The 15,370-nt window shown below is 36.8% G+C and overlaps 1 protein-coding gene across 1 annotated transcript in view; it reads left to right on the top strand.

The window, feature by feature from the left end:
• Positions 1 to 15,370, top strand: part of EIF2AK3 (eukaryotic translation initiation factor 2 alpha kinase 3) — an 84,627-nt gene that overhangs the window by 19,948 nt on the left and 49,309 nt on the right. Inside the window, exon 3 of the mRNA XM_053588075.1 lies at positions 13,814 to 14,008. Within this exon, the coding sequence (XP_053444050.1) occupies positions 13,814 to 14,008 (195 nt within the window). The remainder of the gene's footprint in view (positions 1 to 13,813; positions 14,009 to 15,370) is intronic.

The raw sequence follows: 15,370 nt of genomic DNA, 5'->3' as shown, positions 1-15,370 counted from the left end.
GCTTGAATCATCTGTCATTCAGCAAGGTGTATGCTGCTTGGCATCTGGAAGTTATGTTCAAAAGTTAAACATCTGGCTTGGCACCCATAGCTCAGTGAGTAAGGCGCTGGCCTCACATACACCAAAGCTGACGGGTTTGAGTCTGGCCCAGGCCTGCTAAACAACAATGACAACTGCAGCCAAAAAATAGTCGGGCGTTGTGGCGGGCGCCTATAGCTCCAGCTACTCGGGAGGCTGAGGCAAGAGAATCACTTAAGCCCAAGAGTTGGAGGTTGCTGTGAGCTGTGACAGCACGGCACTCTACCGAGGGTGACACAGTGAGACTCTGTCTCAAAAAAAAAAGTTAGACATCTGTCTAGTTTAGGCTTAGAAAAAAAAAAGCTGGACAAAACACCACAAAAACAAGACAAAAACTGCCATTTGAAATGCGCTAAACTTGACTCATGGAGTAATAGCACCTTTCTAATGGTTAATTTTCTCTGTCAAAAACTCAGTGTGTTTGCTTGGACAGTATAGTATAGGGGAGAAGGCTATTGCAGTAGGGAGAAAGAACTGGAATGGAAATACAGCAGCTGCCTCCAATTGATGGCAAATAGATCCATGACTTCACGTGGGGACTCCTGCGTTAGCAAGTCAGTTTTCTCCAAGCTTTCATCAAGAGTGATATGAAAGCCGGGTATGATGGTGCACGCTTGTTGTCCCAGCTGCTAGGGAGGTCGAGGCAGGAGGATTGCTTGAGGCTAGTTGAGCCCAGGAGTTTGAGGCCAGCTAGGACAGCATGGTGCAATCCTGTCTCTAAAAGAAAAATAAAAGTGATAAAAAGATTAAACTCAGAAGACCAGGAATGATACATTCTCTCTGTTCACCAACTATCAAAATTTTGTATTAATCTAATGAGGAGGAGCTGAAGGATAAAGGATTCAATAGACTGTATAATAATTTTTAAGTTATTATTGATAGAGGAATTGATTATGGATCACGTGTGCTTTTGCTGCAATAATTAAAATGGCACAGAAACTTTTTAGGCTGTGAGGTATTGTGGGGAGGGACTAGGATTTGGCCCCTTCAGTTCTAGTCATTCTTCTGTCAACTTGCTGTATGAACTGGTTAAATTATTTAATCCAATAGAGCTTTATTAATTCTCTGTAAAATTATGGGATCGGCCTACATCTCTGAGGATGGTTCTAACTTCAGCCCCCAATCAGGTACAGTAAAATATAAATCATGAAACATTCAAATTATCCAGAGGAAGTTTTGAACTTCCCCTTTTAACATTTAAGGATTATTTTAAAAGTAAGCACAGATTATTAGACATTACCATTAAGTGTATATATCTCATTGCTTTCTGGCTTGCTCTGATGTTATTCTTAACTTTTTCTGATCCAAAAGGTATATGAAAATAGTGGATTATGTTGCTTTAGTGATGTTTTGATTATGTCAGTGAAAAAAATAAGTTCCTGAAGGATAAGGGACATTGACAGTTCCATTAAGAACAAGTGGTTTACCTTATATTTAGAATGACTTGTATGCTGCAGGAAGGATTGTGGACCTTGGGACACACATCGCATTTGCAGCTCTTTCCTGATAATGAGGTATTTACAAACTTTCTGAAAAGACTAATAGTATAAACCAAACTAAAACTACGAGTGTGCATGTCAGTGTGTGTTTGTGCATGTGTGTTAGAATAAATGAACCCAAGGCTCACACTATTAGCTTTAACAGATGTGCCCTAGGTTCTAAACCTAGTATTTTTGACAGTTAATAGCTAAGAATTTTGTTTTTAATTTCAGATGGACCACCTGAGGTGAAGTCTGATTTGCTTTCCTCTGGTAATTTATGTGCAGATTTAACCTTGAAAAAGCACTAAGGAGATTTGGTTATGATTCCTCACTGATTAAAATTTTGTTTTGTAGTACATGAGCTTACTTTTTTCTTTGTGGTTTCTGAGTGGCGTTTATATCATACTTCACCAAATCTAAGTAGATATAATATCCTATCTTTTCTGTGTTTACAGAAACCATATTTCTTTTCTGTTAAAATGCCATTTTTTTTTCCTCTTAAAAAGAACAAACAAGTCTATCACGAGTCTATACTTAGAGTTTGGGGTTTTGTTTTATTTTAGGCATATTTCTCCCCAGGGGGCACTTCTTTCTGTTTCAGACAGGTGCAGAAACAGACAGCTACGATGCTGGTACTCTCCAGCCTCCCCCCCTTCCCTGTCTCAGACTGAATTCACGAGGACTTAAAAGGGGGGATCCTATGGAAAGGGTACACCTTTACTTGTCACTGATTTGTTCACAGAGTCTATTAGTAGACTGTTTTGAATATTGCTTTATTAAAAGAGGATTTATAAACTCTTTTAAAGATTCTCTGATTTTGCAGTTTTTCATTTATACATAAATGAGCACATTTTGAGTCTGGCTGTGTTATCTAAGATGGTGGTTTATTTTAAAGGGTGACTGTAAATTGTGTAGCAAGCCAATATTTAAGTAATTGCTTAGGTTAATTGCTTTTCTTTTAATTATAGGAATGAAACAGTGATTTAATTTTGTTTTATTAATCCCTTAGCATGGCTGAAAGCAATGCTGTGAATTAAACTAATTTATTCCAGCATGCATGTTGCCAAATGGGAAACTGATTTGACCCTATTTTTTTAGGAAATTGATTCTTCATGCACATTGTCATCTCCTTCATGACTTCATGAAGGAGAAGTCATCTCCTTCATGACTATGCATTAATCTGGGTGATGGTAGACATAGTTATTAAAATCATAGTTATTAAAATCAGTGTTCTTTTATCATGAATCTGAGAAGTATGCTTAAAAAGCTAGTCTGGTAGTTTTCTTTTGAGGTATTTTATTTTGTAGGTTGAATAAGTGGAGTGAAAAAAAGAATGAAATGATGATTTGCTTTGTATTTCTTTGCTCATCAGATTAACTCACAGTCTTTGAAGATAATAAATACCAAATCACTTTGGTTTTTTTTTTTTCTTCTACATTTCCTTTTAAGCATGTCACTTGGGCTGAATTCTGACTAATAACCCATATCTGCTGTCTGATCTCATTACCCCTCCTATGAGATCATCTAGTGGTAATACCACCTTCCCTATGCTTTGAGGTATGAGTTCTAAGGATCCTTGACTTTTAGCAAACTATCTTCCTTTTATTTTCAGGGAAATAAAAAGATGTATTTTCATAATACCACAATGTTAGAACATCTTTTTTTTAAGTCACAAATAGTTGATTCTGCCATTCTGGGCAAGAGTGAGATCCCATCTCTACAAAAAAACAAAAAAATTAGTGGGCATAGTGATGCCCACCTGTAGTCCCAGCTACTCTGGAGGTTAAGGAAGGACGATCACTTGAACCCAGGAGTTTGAGGTTGTAGTGATCTGTAATGAGACCACTTCACTCTAGCCCAGGTGACAGAGCAAGACTCTGTCTAAAAAAAAAAAAAAAAAATCAATTCTGGCATCTGTTAGTATAGTCATTTGTTCATTTTGGTTAATTAAGACTTACCATTTTAGGATGGCACCTGTGGCTCAAGGAGTAGGGCACCGGCTCCATATACAGTGGGGTGGTGGGTTCAAGCCCAATCCCAGCCAAAACTGAAAAAAAAAAAAAAAAAAGACTTACCATTTTATGTTCCACTCATAGTGTATTTTTTTGAAGAATTAAATAAATATGCAAAATATGCTTGTTAACTTTTCTTGTTGGTTTTCTATTTTGCCTCTTTTTTTTTGGCCGGGGCTGGGTTTGAACCCACCACCTTTGGCCTATGGGGCCGGTGCCTTACTCCGTTGAGCCACAGGCACTGCCCCTTGTTGGTTTTCTTTAATGATTGATTGAGCACTTTATAGTCCTTTAGAGCATTTATGTTATAATCAAGGAAGAATTTTAGCCCTGATAGAGATTTCTGATAAAGCTGGTAGCAGTTTGAGATATTTAATTCTACACTGAATTAATCTTTATTTGGTTTTGAGGCTTTGTTTTTAAACAGATGTTTCGAATCCATTGTTGGGAAAGAAATAGCTAACCTGGGAAAATTAAGCTTTTGTCTTCTTTTCCCTTGAATTTACTTCTGGAACAGCTATTTGAATCTTAAAACCTTTTATTATTTTTGAAGTTTTGTATTAATGAGCCATAATTCTTTTCTGGAATTTCCTTATAGAGAATAAAGCAAGGGTCATGGTGAATTTAAAGGTAGTCAGAACTTTCTGGAATCAGAGTTTATATTTTTGTTTTTAACTTTTTGCTTTAATAAGTGTATATATATATAGACTGGGTGAAGTGGCTTACCCCTTCCCAACATGTTAGGACAGTGTTTCTCAATCTTTTTAATCTCACAGCACACTTGAACCTGCAGTTTAAACTTCTGAGGTACACCTAAATTAGGTTGATCGAAAAAAAAAAGAGTAAAAAAGAAAAGGAATATACTTACTGTGCTTTGAATGTCTTTGAAAATAATTTAATCAATGATCTTTGAAAAATTTCCTAGCACACTTAAGGTAGTCTCATGGCACATCTCTTGAAAATCACTGCTTTCAGAGGCTAAGGCAGGAACAATTCTTGAGGCCATGAGTTTGAGACCAGCCTGAGCAACATAGCTAACCCTTCTCTACAAAAAACAGAAAAATTAGTTGATTATGGTAGTGTGTGCCTATAGTACTAGTAATTTGTGAGGCTGAAGCAGGAAGAGCACTTGAGCCCAGGAAGCTGAGGTTGCAGTGGGGTATGATGCTGCCACTGTTCTCCAGCTAGGGTGACAGAAGGAGACTAGAAAAAGGAGGGAAGGAGGGAGAAAAGGAAGAAAGAAGCAAAGAAGGAAAGGAGGAAATATATATACACATGCATACATACACATGAATTACATTAGAGGTTCAAATAAGCAGCCCTGAAATCATTACAGCTACATAAACTTTTGTTTGATTAACATTTTATAGTTATGTTCTTATTTAATCATTAACGTAGTGAAGTAAGTATTCTTATTTAACCCTAATTTCTCATATGAAAATTTAACCCTAATTAATAACCCCAAATACGTCATTGGGGGATTGCAGGCAGGAGGCATACAATGCCCAGGCCAGATGTGATTCTTGCCCTCACAGAACTGTGTGTAGCCAGCTGGAGACACAGATGTGAAAAAATTATAGTATAAATGGTGTAACTGAGTATAGGAACTGCCACAAGGCAGGGAGGAGACTAAGAGAGACCATAGCTGGATAACTGCTTACCTAGTCTGGTGGTCAGATCAGCCTCTCAGAAGATTGTATGATAGATGAGATGGGTAGAGAAGAGGGGAAGGACTGCCCTGAGAGAGGAAAGCCTGTGTCAAGGCCTTGTGGTGAGAGTCACCATGGCATGCCCAGGGAACGGAAAACAAGTTGAGGATGGCAATGAGAATGAGGATTGGGAAAGAATGGCAGAGATGAGCACATTGACCTGGGTTATTCCCGGCCTCGTAAGCTATGTTAGGCATTGTAGATTTTATACTGCATCTGGGGAAACCATGGGAAGATTTTAAGTGGAAAAGATCACTCTGACTATACAGAATGGACTGGAACAGAGCAGAAATTGGAAGACTGTGTCTAGTCTCCTGGACTAGTTAAGAGACTATATAATAGTAGTCCAGATGAGGGTGGTGACAAGGGACATGGAGTGAAGTAAAGTGATAGATTCAAGAGAAGCTTAAAGAGGAAGATCTTTATGAAATTACAAGACCAAAGGAGGACTTAGTAGTAAATTAAGAACAGGTAGAACATGAATTTGTTTAGATAAGTGTTCAGAGAGATTGTGAGAGCTCTCCAAGCCAAGATGATAAGGAGCATTTACTTTGTGGGTCTTGTGTTCACAGAGGAAAAGTCTGGGCTGAAATTAAAACTGTTAGTGCCATGGGAACTGAGAAGATCAATCACCTTGAAAGATAGTAGGGTGACAAAAAGACATATGACCAAATTTCTAGAGTCTAACATCTTAAAATTGAGGGAGAATGATGAGTTGGAGAAAACTGAGAGGAAAAAGTGTTTCAAAGATTGGTTTTAGTGGACTTTTAACGATTTTCCTGCTTTTTATGAGATTTCCACATCTACTACTTGAATTTTATATATACATGCTCATTCTGTTTCTATTTGGCCAGGGCTGGGTTTGAACCCGCCACCTTCAACATATGGGACCGGGGCTCTATCCCTTAGAGCCACAGGCGCTGCCCCGAATTTTATAAATATAAATACTTCCATAAATAGAGGTAACATGCCTTCCGGAGACAACCCTTGGATTCATTAGAGTTTCACTGAAAGTCTCACAGCAAAAGAGAATGTCAAAAAAAAAACAACTTTCCATTTGGATTGTGGAGGAATTACAGTGAAGTTGGAAAGGAACGGGGGAAGGAGAGGAAACTGGTAAATACCCAAAGTGGTAAAAACATTAATCAGTAGAGACAAAAAGGCATACCTTTTAAGATATTTGTGGAGAGTGATTATGAGAATCAAGTGAAATAAGTTAATGTGAGAAATTGTGTAAAGCAGTAAAGTGTTGGCCAGATACAGTGGCTCATTCCTGTAAACCTAGCCCTTTGGGAAGCTGAGGTGGGAGGATCACTTGAGCCCAGGAGTTCCAGACCAGCCTGAATGAGACCCCTCTCTACAAATAATTTAAAAATTAGCTGACTGTGGTGGTATGTGCCTATAGTTTAAGCTACTCAGGAGGCTAAGGCAAGAGGATCACTTGAGCCCAGGAGTTTGAGGTTGCTGTGAGCTGTGATTATGCCACTGCCCTCTGGCCCTGGGTGACAAAATAAGACCCTGTCTCAAAAAACAAAACAATAAAGTCTCAATTGTTATGCAAGGTCACATAGTGAGTGAGTGGCAAAGCCAGGGCCTCAGGTAATGGAGGTGGATGAAGTGCAATCAGCTCCTTGTAGATTTTCTATTTTGCTGTTGCCTCACCATGTTGTGTTCCAAAAAACTACTAGCATGGCTAGGAAGTCATTGTTCTGGGCAAACGGGATTTCCAGATAATAAATGAGTCAACAATTCAACACTTTGAATGGAATATTTTCCTATATTCTGTATCTTTCAGGTCTTAATGAGTTTTATCTTCTTATTAATTCCTTGAGATCATCATAGTAGCCATCTGTTACTGAACTATCCTAGAAATGTTCCCTAGAGTGCTCGAGGGGAGGCAGGGACACGTTCCCCTTCAATGACTATTCTAGGATAGTTGGTATTATTTTCCACCCTTTTTCTTCCTGGCAGATGTTTATCCTTCCTTACCTCTGCACTGAGTTAGCCTGCATCTTGCCACATTCTTTCTCTTCCTCTTTTTCTTTCCCCGTCTTCTCATTTTTCAATCTTAGTGCTTCTTAGATGGTGTATGAAACTTGGCTTTTGTAAGTATCAAGGCCATTGTGTTCCCTTGTCCCTGTTTCCTGGTTATGGGACATACCAGTCTCATTAAGTCTCCTGAGCCATTTTCAATTTTCAGTCTTATTGTGGATGAGTTACTTCTGGATATAACTTTTGGGATTTGAGAGTGTTTAATGTCTGAGCCACTAATTGAGAAAATGCTAGTGTATATAAATCTGGCTTCCAAAGGCTAATGAGGGAGAGTTCTTTATACAAAAATTTTAGCAGAATGATAAATGCAGAAAGAATGGTAAAATTAGGTATTGCTATTTTATTCTCCTTATTGAAATAGTAGATCACCAAGCAATACTAAAAGGGTGTAAAATTAATGGGACACTTTAAATGGAGTGATCAGGCTGATGGACCAAACCTACGGATGGACAGTAAGATCATTAAAAGTGGGGCGACCCAACACTATCTGCCTCCTAATATAATACAGCACAGGGATCTGAAAACCTTTTCTGTAAAGCGCTAGATAGTAAATATCTTAGGTTTTGATTGCCCTATGGTCTGTAGTTGCAGCTAAAAAGCAGTCACAGACAATGCGTAAATGAATGAGTATGTAGCTATGTTCCTATAAAACTTTACTTACAAAAATAGGCCTCAGGCTGAAAATGGCCCATGGGCTATAGTGTACAGACCCCTACAGGAAGTAGCACCAGATAAGAAGTATTCTTGTCAAAAAATTTGAACCTGTATCCTATCAAAGCTCCAAATCTAATCATATTTTTTTTTTTCAGGAAATACAAGAGATATAGGAACAAGTTAAATGACATGCAAAATCCTGACTGTGGGGCATTCTATAGGACAGATAATTTGGTTTCATGGAAATCAATGCATGAAAAGGGAGGTAAAAAGGGTTCTTATGGGGGAAAAAGAATCAAATGTAATATGTAGACTTGGAATTTCTCATCATAAAATAAATATTTGAAACAATCAGGGAAATTAGAATAGTAGATGATTTTACTCAAATATTCAAGTATGTAGTGGGTAAATGGAGTTAGATGAAACAATTGGTAAAATGTTGATAATTACAGAAACTGGATGACAGATACTTGGGCCTTTATTTATTATATTACATTTATTATATGATTATACAACTATCTTTACATTATGTATGTTTGAAAGTTAAATTAAAGCTGAATGTAGCACCAAAAAGTGTGTGTGTAAGTAGGGGAGGGAGGTTGGCTACATAGAAAAATAGAGAAGAATCAAATGGAAAGACATTTTTATGTAGTTAAAGGAATTTTTGTTTTTTATTCCTAGGAGTATTCATTTTAGTAGTAGCACTTTATTTTCTGAATTGAAGTTTCTTTTTCCACATGAAAATTAGAGTTATAATTTTCACATTTTAACTTCAGATAGGAGTCCTTAATTATTTGTGCTACTGTTATTCATTATGCCGTTTAGATTTTGTCCAGGAACCAGAAGTAAATTACTTTGCTAACTTGCTTTATGATTACACAGATCAAGACTCTGGTTGGATCATTGGTACTGAATTTGCTAGCCAGGATGACAAAACTTTTATTTTGTAATTATGAAAAGGGAAAAACCTATTGGGAAGTAAATATAAGGTAACAAGAATTTATATTTTTAAAAATGACTGAAGGGGGAAGACAGTTATGCAGTTAGTTTGAGATGCAGGGCAGCGAATCAGAACAAATAGCTGCTTACACAGACAAATCAATGGAATGTGAAAATACATCACCGTAACCTACATTTTTTTTCTACCAAGAGATTTGCAGCTGACTATCCGAGTGACTCATTCCTATGCTTAGGGGGTGAGGTAATGCTGTTGTGAGGGGTGATGTCATCTCTTTACCTGAACTGCATGCATACATCTATCACTTCTCAGGCTCTCAAGGAAAAGCTCCATCTGCTTTCACATGTGCAGCCTGAAAGACTTGACAAAGATTGGTGGAAAGGTCATCAGCCATGCGAGTGACTCATCAGCAGCCAATTAGTGAAGTGTAGCTATTTAAAAGTGAGCTTTTAAAATCATAATCCAGAAATATGACACGATGATTCAGTATTGAATCATGATGCTTTTTCATTGTTTTTTGTTTTGCACTTGAGTTAATGCTGTTGAAGATTTAACTTTTAAAAGAAGGCAGTTTTCTCAGTACGATCAATCATATCAATTCATCTTGGTTGTTGAAATCATGTTTTGAATTGTAGAGAGATTTTTTTTTTTTTTTTTTTACTGTTGGAGATGCCTAGGTAGATCATACTTAAAGCAACAATGAATTTTTGTTTATATTTGTTTGACAGTTGCTTTTTACACTTAAGAGGCATTATGTTCCCTAAGGACCTGCTGCTGCTTTAGGGGAAAAGAGGTTGTTTAATGGAAGAGGAAACAAGTCAAAATAAACGCTGTCTGTTTTTGACTGACAGCCTTCTCTTCCTCTTTCTTTTAGTGATGCACATCTGCTTTCCCTATTTGTACTTTAACCTGATACTGTTTTTGAGATGACTGGACAATTGAAATAGCTATTTTTTAACTTTTTCATAATTTGAATCTACTATTAATAAAGAATACCTAAAATAATATGGAAGATAGGAAACAGTAAATACTTGGTTTTCCATTTGATATGTAACTGAAAATGGGAGATAATATTGGCTGAATACATAGTGTCATTGTAGAGCATGCATACTATGACCTAAGTTTTTTCTACTGGCAGTTTCAAGTTAGACATCCTACCAAAGATAAAAAGAGAAGTTTTAATTTTATGAAAGTAAAATGTTTTATCTGTTATCAAGACATGGAAGATAGCAAAGAATAAAATAGTAATGCTAAAACTCTAAAGTAATATTGGGTACAACATATGCCAATGTCATTTGAGAATTTATTAAATATCAAATTTTTTTTGATAAACAGTAATCATTGGAAATGTTTATGTCTAAAATGATGATGAACATTCAATTTAATGCTGTGGTCTTCTGAGCTGTTTTAATTAGAGAGTCCCTGCAAGGCTCTTGGTACCTTTCTTTTTTCTTTTTAACTTCTTACTTGGAAATAATTTCAAACTATATCTTTTGCTCACTGTTTTGCTCACTCTTAACCCTCACCCCTCGTACATACTTTTATTTTTTTCAATATTTGAGGATAAATTAAATATATATCATGGCCCTTTACTCCTCAACACATCTGTATGTATTTTCTAATAGAGATATTCTTTTACATAATCACAGAATAATTAAACTTCTTCAATTTATATTGACATAGTACTTTAATCTATCATCAGTATTTGAGTTTATAAATCTTATTTATTTATTTATTTATTTTTTTGTAGAGACAGAATCTCACTTGATCGCCCTAGGTAGAGTGCCGTGGCGTCACACAGCTCACAACAACCTCCAACTCCTGGGCTTAGGCAATTCTCTTGCCTCAGCCTCCCGGGTAGCTGGGACTACAGAGCACTGCCACAATACTTGCCTATTTTTTTGTTGCAGTTTGGCCAGGGCCAGGTTTGAACCCGCCACCCTTGGTATATGGGGCTGGTGCCCTACCCATTGAGTCACAGGCACCACCCTATAAATCATTTTTAACCTGGATTATTTTGCAGACTTTTTTTGTATTTTATGACATTGACATTTGTAAGGAATACAGTCTGTCCTTTTATTGAAAAAAAAATTGAAATGTCACTTTGTGTTTATCTGGTGTGTGTTTGTGATGAGATTTCAGATTCCTCATTCTTGGCTGGAATACTACATAGGTGATGTGTCCCCTCTCAGGGTATCGCATCTAACACTCACTGAGGATTTTAATTTTGATCATCCAATCGCATCTAACAAGTCACTGAGGATTTTAATTTTTATCTGAGTTCTCCACTATATAATTATTCTTTTTTTAATTTCTTATAACTAATAAGTAGTCTGGAGGGAGACACTTTAAATCCATGCGAATAGCCTACTCTTCATCAAAATTTCTACCTATTTCGCACCATTGCTGACTCCTGTCTGATTCACTCTTTACTATGAGGTTTGCAAAGTGCTAATTTTTCCAACTCTAGCCCTCCATTCTCTTCCATATGTTATCTGTTTTATCTGTTTGTATAGACTCATGAATTCCTTTTTTTTTTTTTCTTTAATTCAGTGCTATTATTTTGGTGGTTAAATTGTCCCCAATTTGGCCGGTAGCCGGCTACTATCCTCTTTGAGCACATCCTTACTTTCTGGAGTAATAGAATGGTAAAGGCTACTTTGTATCTGCCTTGCCCCAGTCCTGGGATCAGGCATTTCTCCAAGGAGTCCTGGTTCTTTTTAGTGGGGAATGAAATTAGGTAACATAATCTGGGCACTAGATGTGGGTACACTGTCTTACCAGCCATTGTACAAACAAATGTATAAGCATTATTTTACCTGGTAAGTATTTCTTAGAAATAAATAACTAAACCATTTTTGAGAATGCGATAGTGTCTCAGTTTATAGTTATAGAAAAAGTAGAGTGTTAAGGAATGAGATTTTTGTTAGCAAACATACACATCCAGAATTGTCTTGGATTTCAAAGCAAGAACATAAATGATGCTGGATTGAAGGCCAGATAGAGTTTCAGTGGGCCGAGTTGATACAGGAGGATGTTCCAGGGAGAATAAATGACATTGACAATGATGTAACTGAACAATAGCATTAAATGTCACGTTTAAGTAACCTTGCCTGATTTCTGCCCACGTGGGGAAAAGTAAAGGATAGAGATGAAAAGGTTGTTTGAGGTCAGATCTGGAGGACTTTGAATGTCCTCTGAAGGATTTTGGATCTTTAGCATTTAGAATCTTTAATAAGAAGATAATAGAGAGCTGTTGAAGATTTTTGAATAGTGTCATAACAAGCTTAACTCTGACTAAGGGAGATTAATCTAGAAGATACATAGAGCTTAGATTGAGGAAATTTCCAGTTAAGAATTGTAAAGAGGCTATTATACTAGTTCAGGCATGAAGTAATAAGGATTTGACTAGAAAATGAAAGAAGTGAATTAGGACAGTGATTTTTTAACCTATCATTCAGAACCCCCTGGTTTGGGGCAGCAGGGAGGTATGTGAGTTGCACACCTGGTTTAACTCTCAATGACTGTATGGGGGTTTTCAAATAAGTATCCCTTTAAAGAAAGCATTCAGCATAAGGTATAAAAAAAGTATGTAGAGAAATCTTGTTTAAAAAAAAAAGTTCAATCCAACATTTGTTTGGAGTTTGTTTTTGTTGTTTTAAACTTGTATTTCTTTTATATTGCCTTTTCTGTAAGTTTTGAGCCTGGATGATCAGGAAAACAGCTATGTAATTAATTAAAGTAGATAAAGTTATGTATTTTTTTAATGCCAAAGGTCAGTGTCACAAAGGCATGTACTAAAACTCTTGCTTGAGAGACAAGATGTTCTTGGCCAAAAACCTTGGAATCATCTTGAACTCTACCATGAAATCTTGTTTGTTTTACCTTCCATTTATGCACCAAACCGGACTTCCTTCAGCACCTCTGCTGCAATCAATTAATCTCTTGTCTTCCGCCTACTCTCCCCGCTTCTACCCTTGCCTTTCAGCCTGTTCAGTTTCCTGTGGTTTCTCAAACATGACGGGTACACTTTTATCTAAGAGCCTTTGCAGAGCTTTGCAAAGCATTGCTTAACTCTCTTATGTTTGGGTCTTACACAAATGCCACTTTCTTAGTGCTACTACCCTGAGTTCTTTATTGGTAACCACTCTTGTTCCATTTTTTTCTATGACATTTGTCACCTAATATACTATATTTGCTTATTTATTATGTTGCTTATCTCCCAACACCATTGTTTAAGCTCCAAGAGGGCAGTGGGGTTTTTTTTTTTGTTGTTGTTGTTGTTCATTTTTTTCACTGGTCTGTCCTAACCACCAAAATCTGTGTGGCACATAGGTAGACCCTTGTGAAAGAAGGAAGGGAGGCTGTCAACATAAACCACTAAGCTTGGTGTATGTGTTTCTAGCTCATAGCAGATTGAGAAAGCAAATTTAAAAAGGAATATGATATACTACTGGAAACAACTTCTCCAAACCTATATTCTTTGAATCAGAGTCTATGATAGTAATTGGCCTGGATAAAATAGGCCTAGATTCTGTACTAGAAAGTCATATTGCACATTAACGTGTTAATGTCTATAAGAATTCCTGTATTAAGCTCTGCTTGACCTCATTTGATCATAAAACACTCTTTGGTGACTCATTTATCACCTTCTTGGCTCAGAGATTGGGAAAAAAACCTTACTGGAGTATTACATGTGGGTTCTGGGAGCAACTGGCAGTTCTTTTAAATTACTTTTGGTTGATGAACTGTGCTACTTCATGTGCTACTCAGGAGGAGGCTGGAGTATATCAGACCCAAGACTCTAACTCTTAGTTCCTACTCTTCTTTTAAAGTTATCACCCTTTTAAAAGTCAGCTTCTATTTTAGGTATTTGGGAATAAGATGATTATTCCTTCCCTGGATGGAGACCTCTTCCAGTGGGACCGAGACCGTGAGAGCATGGAAACAGTTCCTTTCACAGTTGAATCACTTCTTGAATCTTCTTATAAATTTGGAGATGATGTTGTTTTGGTTGGAGGAAAATCTCTCACTACCTATGGACTCAGTGCATATAGTGGGAAGGTGAGTGAAAATTTATTTGGAGCGAATCAGGATTAATTAGGGTAGAAGAAATTATTTCTTTTGAAGCACGGTTCACAATTGCAGAGATATGGAATCAACCTATGTGCCCATCAACTGATGAGTGAATAAAGAAAGTGTGTACACACATATATACACACATAGCTAGAGTACTGCTCAGCTATAAAAAGGAATGAAATAAAGTCTTTTGCAGCAAATCGGATGGAACTGGATCTTAAGTGAAGTATCACAAGAATAGAAAAACAACATGTTCTCACTTTTAGTGAGAGCTAAATGAGATAACTGTGTGTGTGTATGTGTATGTATATACACATATAGGCATAAAGGAATATAATAGAAACTAAGAAGGGGGGGGAGAGTGGGAGGTGAGTGAAGGATAAAAATTTGCCTATTGAGGCCAGGTGTGGTGGTTGACACCTGTAGTTCTAGCACTCTAGGAGGCCAAAGTAGGAGAATCCCTTGAGTTCAGGAGTTCAAAACCAGCCTAAGCAAGAGTGAGACAGAGTCTCACTGAAAATAGAAAAATAGCTGATGGTGGTGGGTGCCTATATTCCCAGCTACTCAAGAACTAAGGTAGGAGAATGACTTGAACACAGAAGTTTGAGGTTGCTATGAGCTAGGCTGATGCCATAACACTAGCCTGGTAGATAGAGTAAGGTTCTGTTTAAAAAAAAAAAAGAAAAGAAAAATTTGCCTATTGAGTATAATATACATTATTTTGCTCATAGGTACACTGAAAGCCCTGACTTCAGCATGATACGATTCATCCATGTAACAAAAACTCTTGTAATCCCTAAATCTACTAAAATTAAAAAAAGAAAAAGAAATAATTTCTTAAACCAATCTATTACACTAGTTGAGGTTAATTATAATTTTCCCCTGAGAATATCATATGTTTTAATAAGAGAACGGTGAAATAGAAATAAATTTATGTGAAACAACAGAATAAATAAGAGAGCCAGGAATGGCAAAAGGAAGAGAATTAATAAATATGGTCTACTGTGTCTCAGGGACCTTTTCCTTAAATTGTTTTGAAATCTTCACAGTATTTTTAAGGGTAACATCCCCTGCACACACATTTTGACAGACGAGGAACCCTCCAAAGATAGCCTGATACAAATAAGTACTGCTACTCCTTTGTCTAGTTTGATCCTGTAATGGGACAGTTCAAGAGGAAAGTTTATACTCACTTTAGGGATGAGAAAACTGAAACTTTAAAAGATTCATTCAGAAACTTTCTTTAACCCTTAAGTTTTTCAAACTTTGATGATTTCTTATCTACGTGTTAGTTAGGCCCGTAGCACCTTCTTGTGCTTGGAGATGCTTTTCTGTGTTCTCTACCAA

Source organism: Nycticebus coucang, chromosome 4, assembly GCF_027406575.1.
Source record: "Nycticebus coucang isolate mNycCou1 chromosome 4, mNycCou1.pri, whole genome shotgun sequence".
NCBI lineage: Eukaryota > Metazoa > Chordata > Mammalia > Primates > Lorisidae > Nycticebus > Nycticebus coucang.
This window is presented reverse-complemented; position numbering and strand designations above follow the sequence as displayed.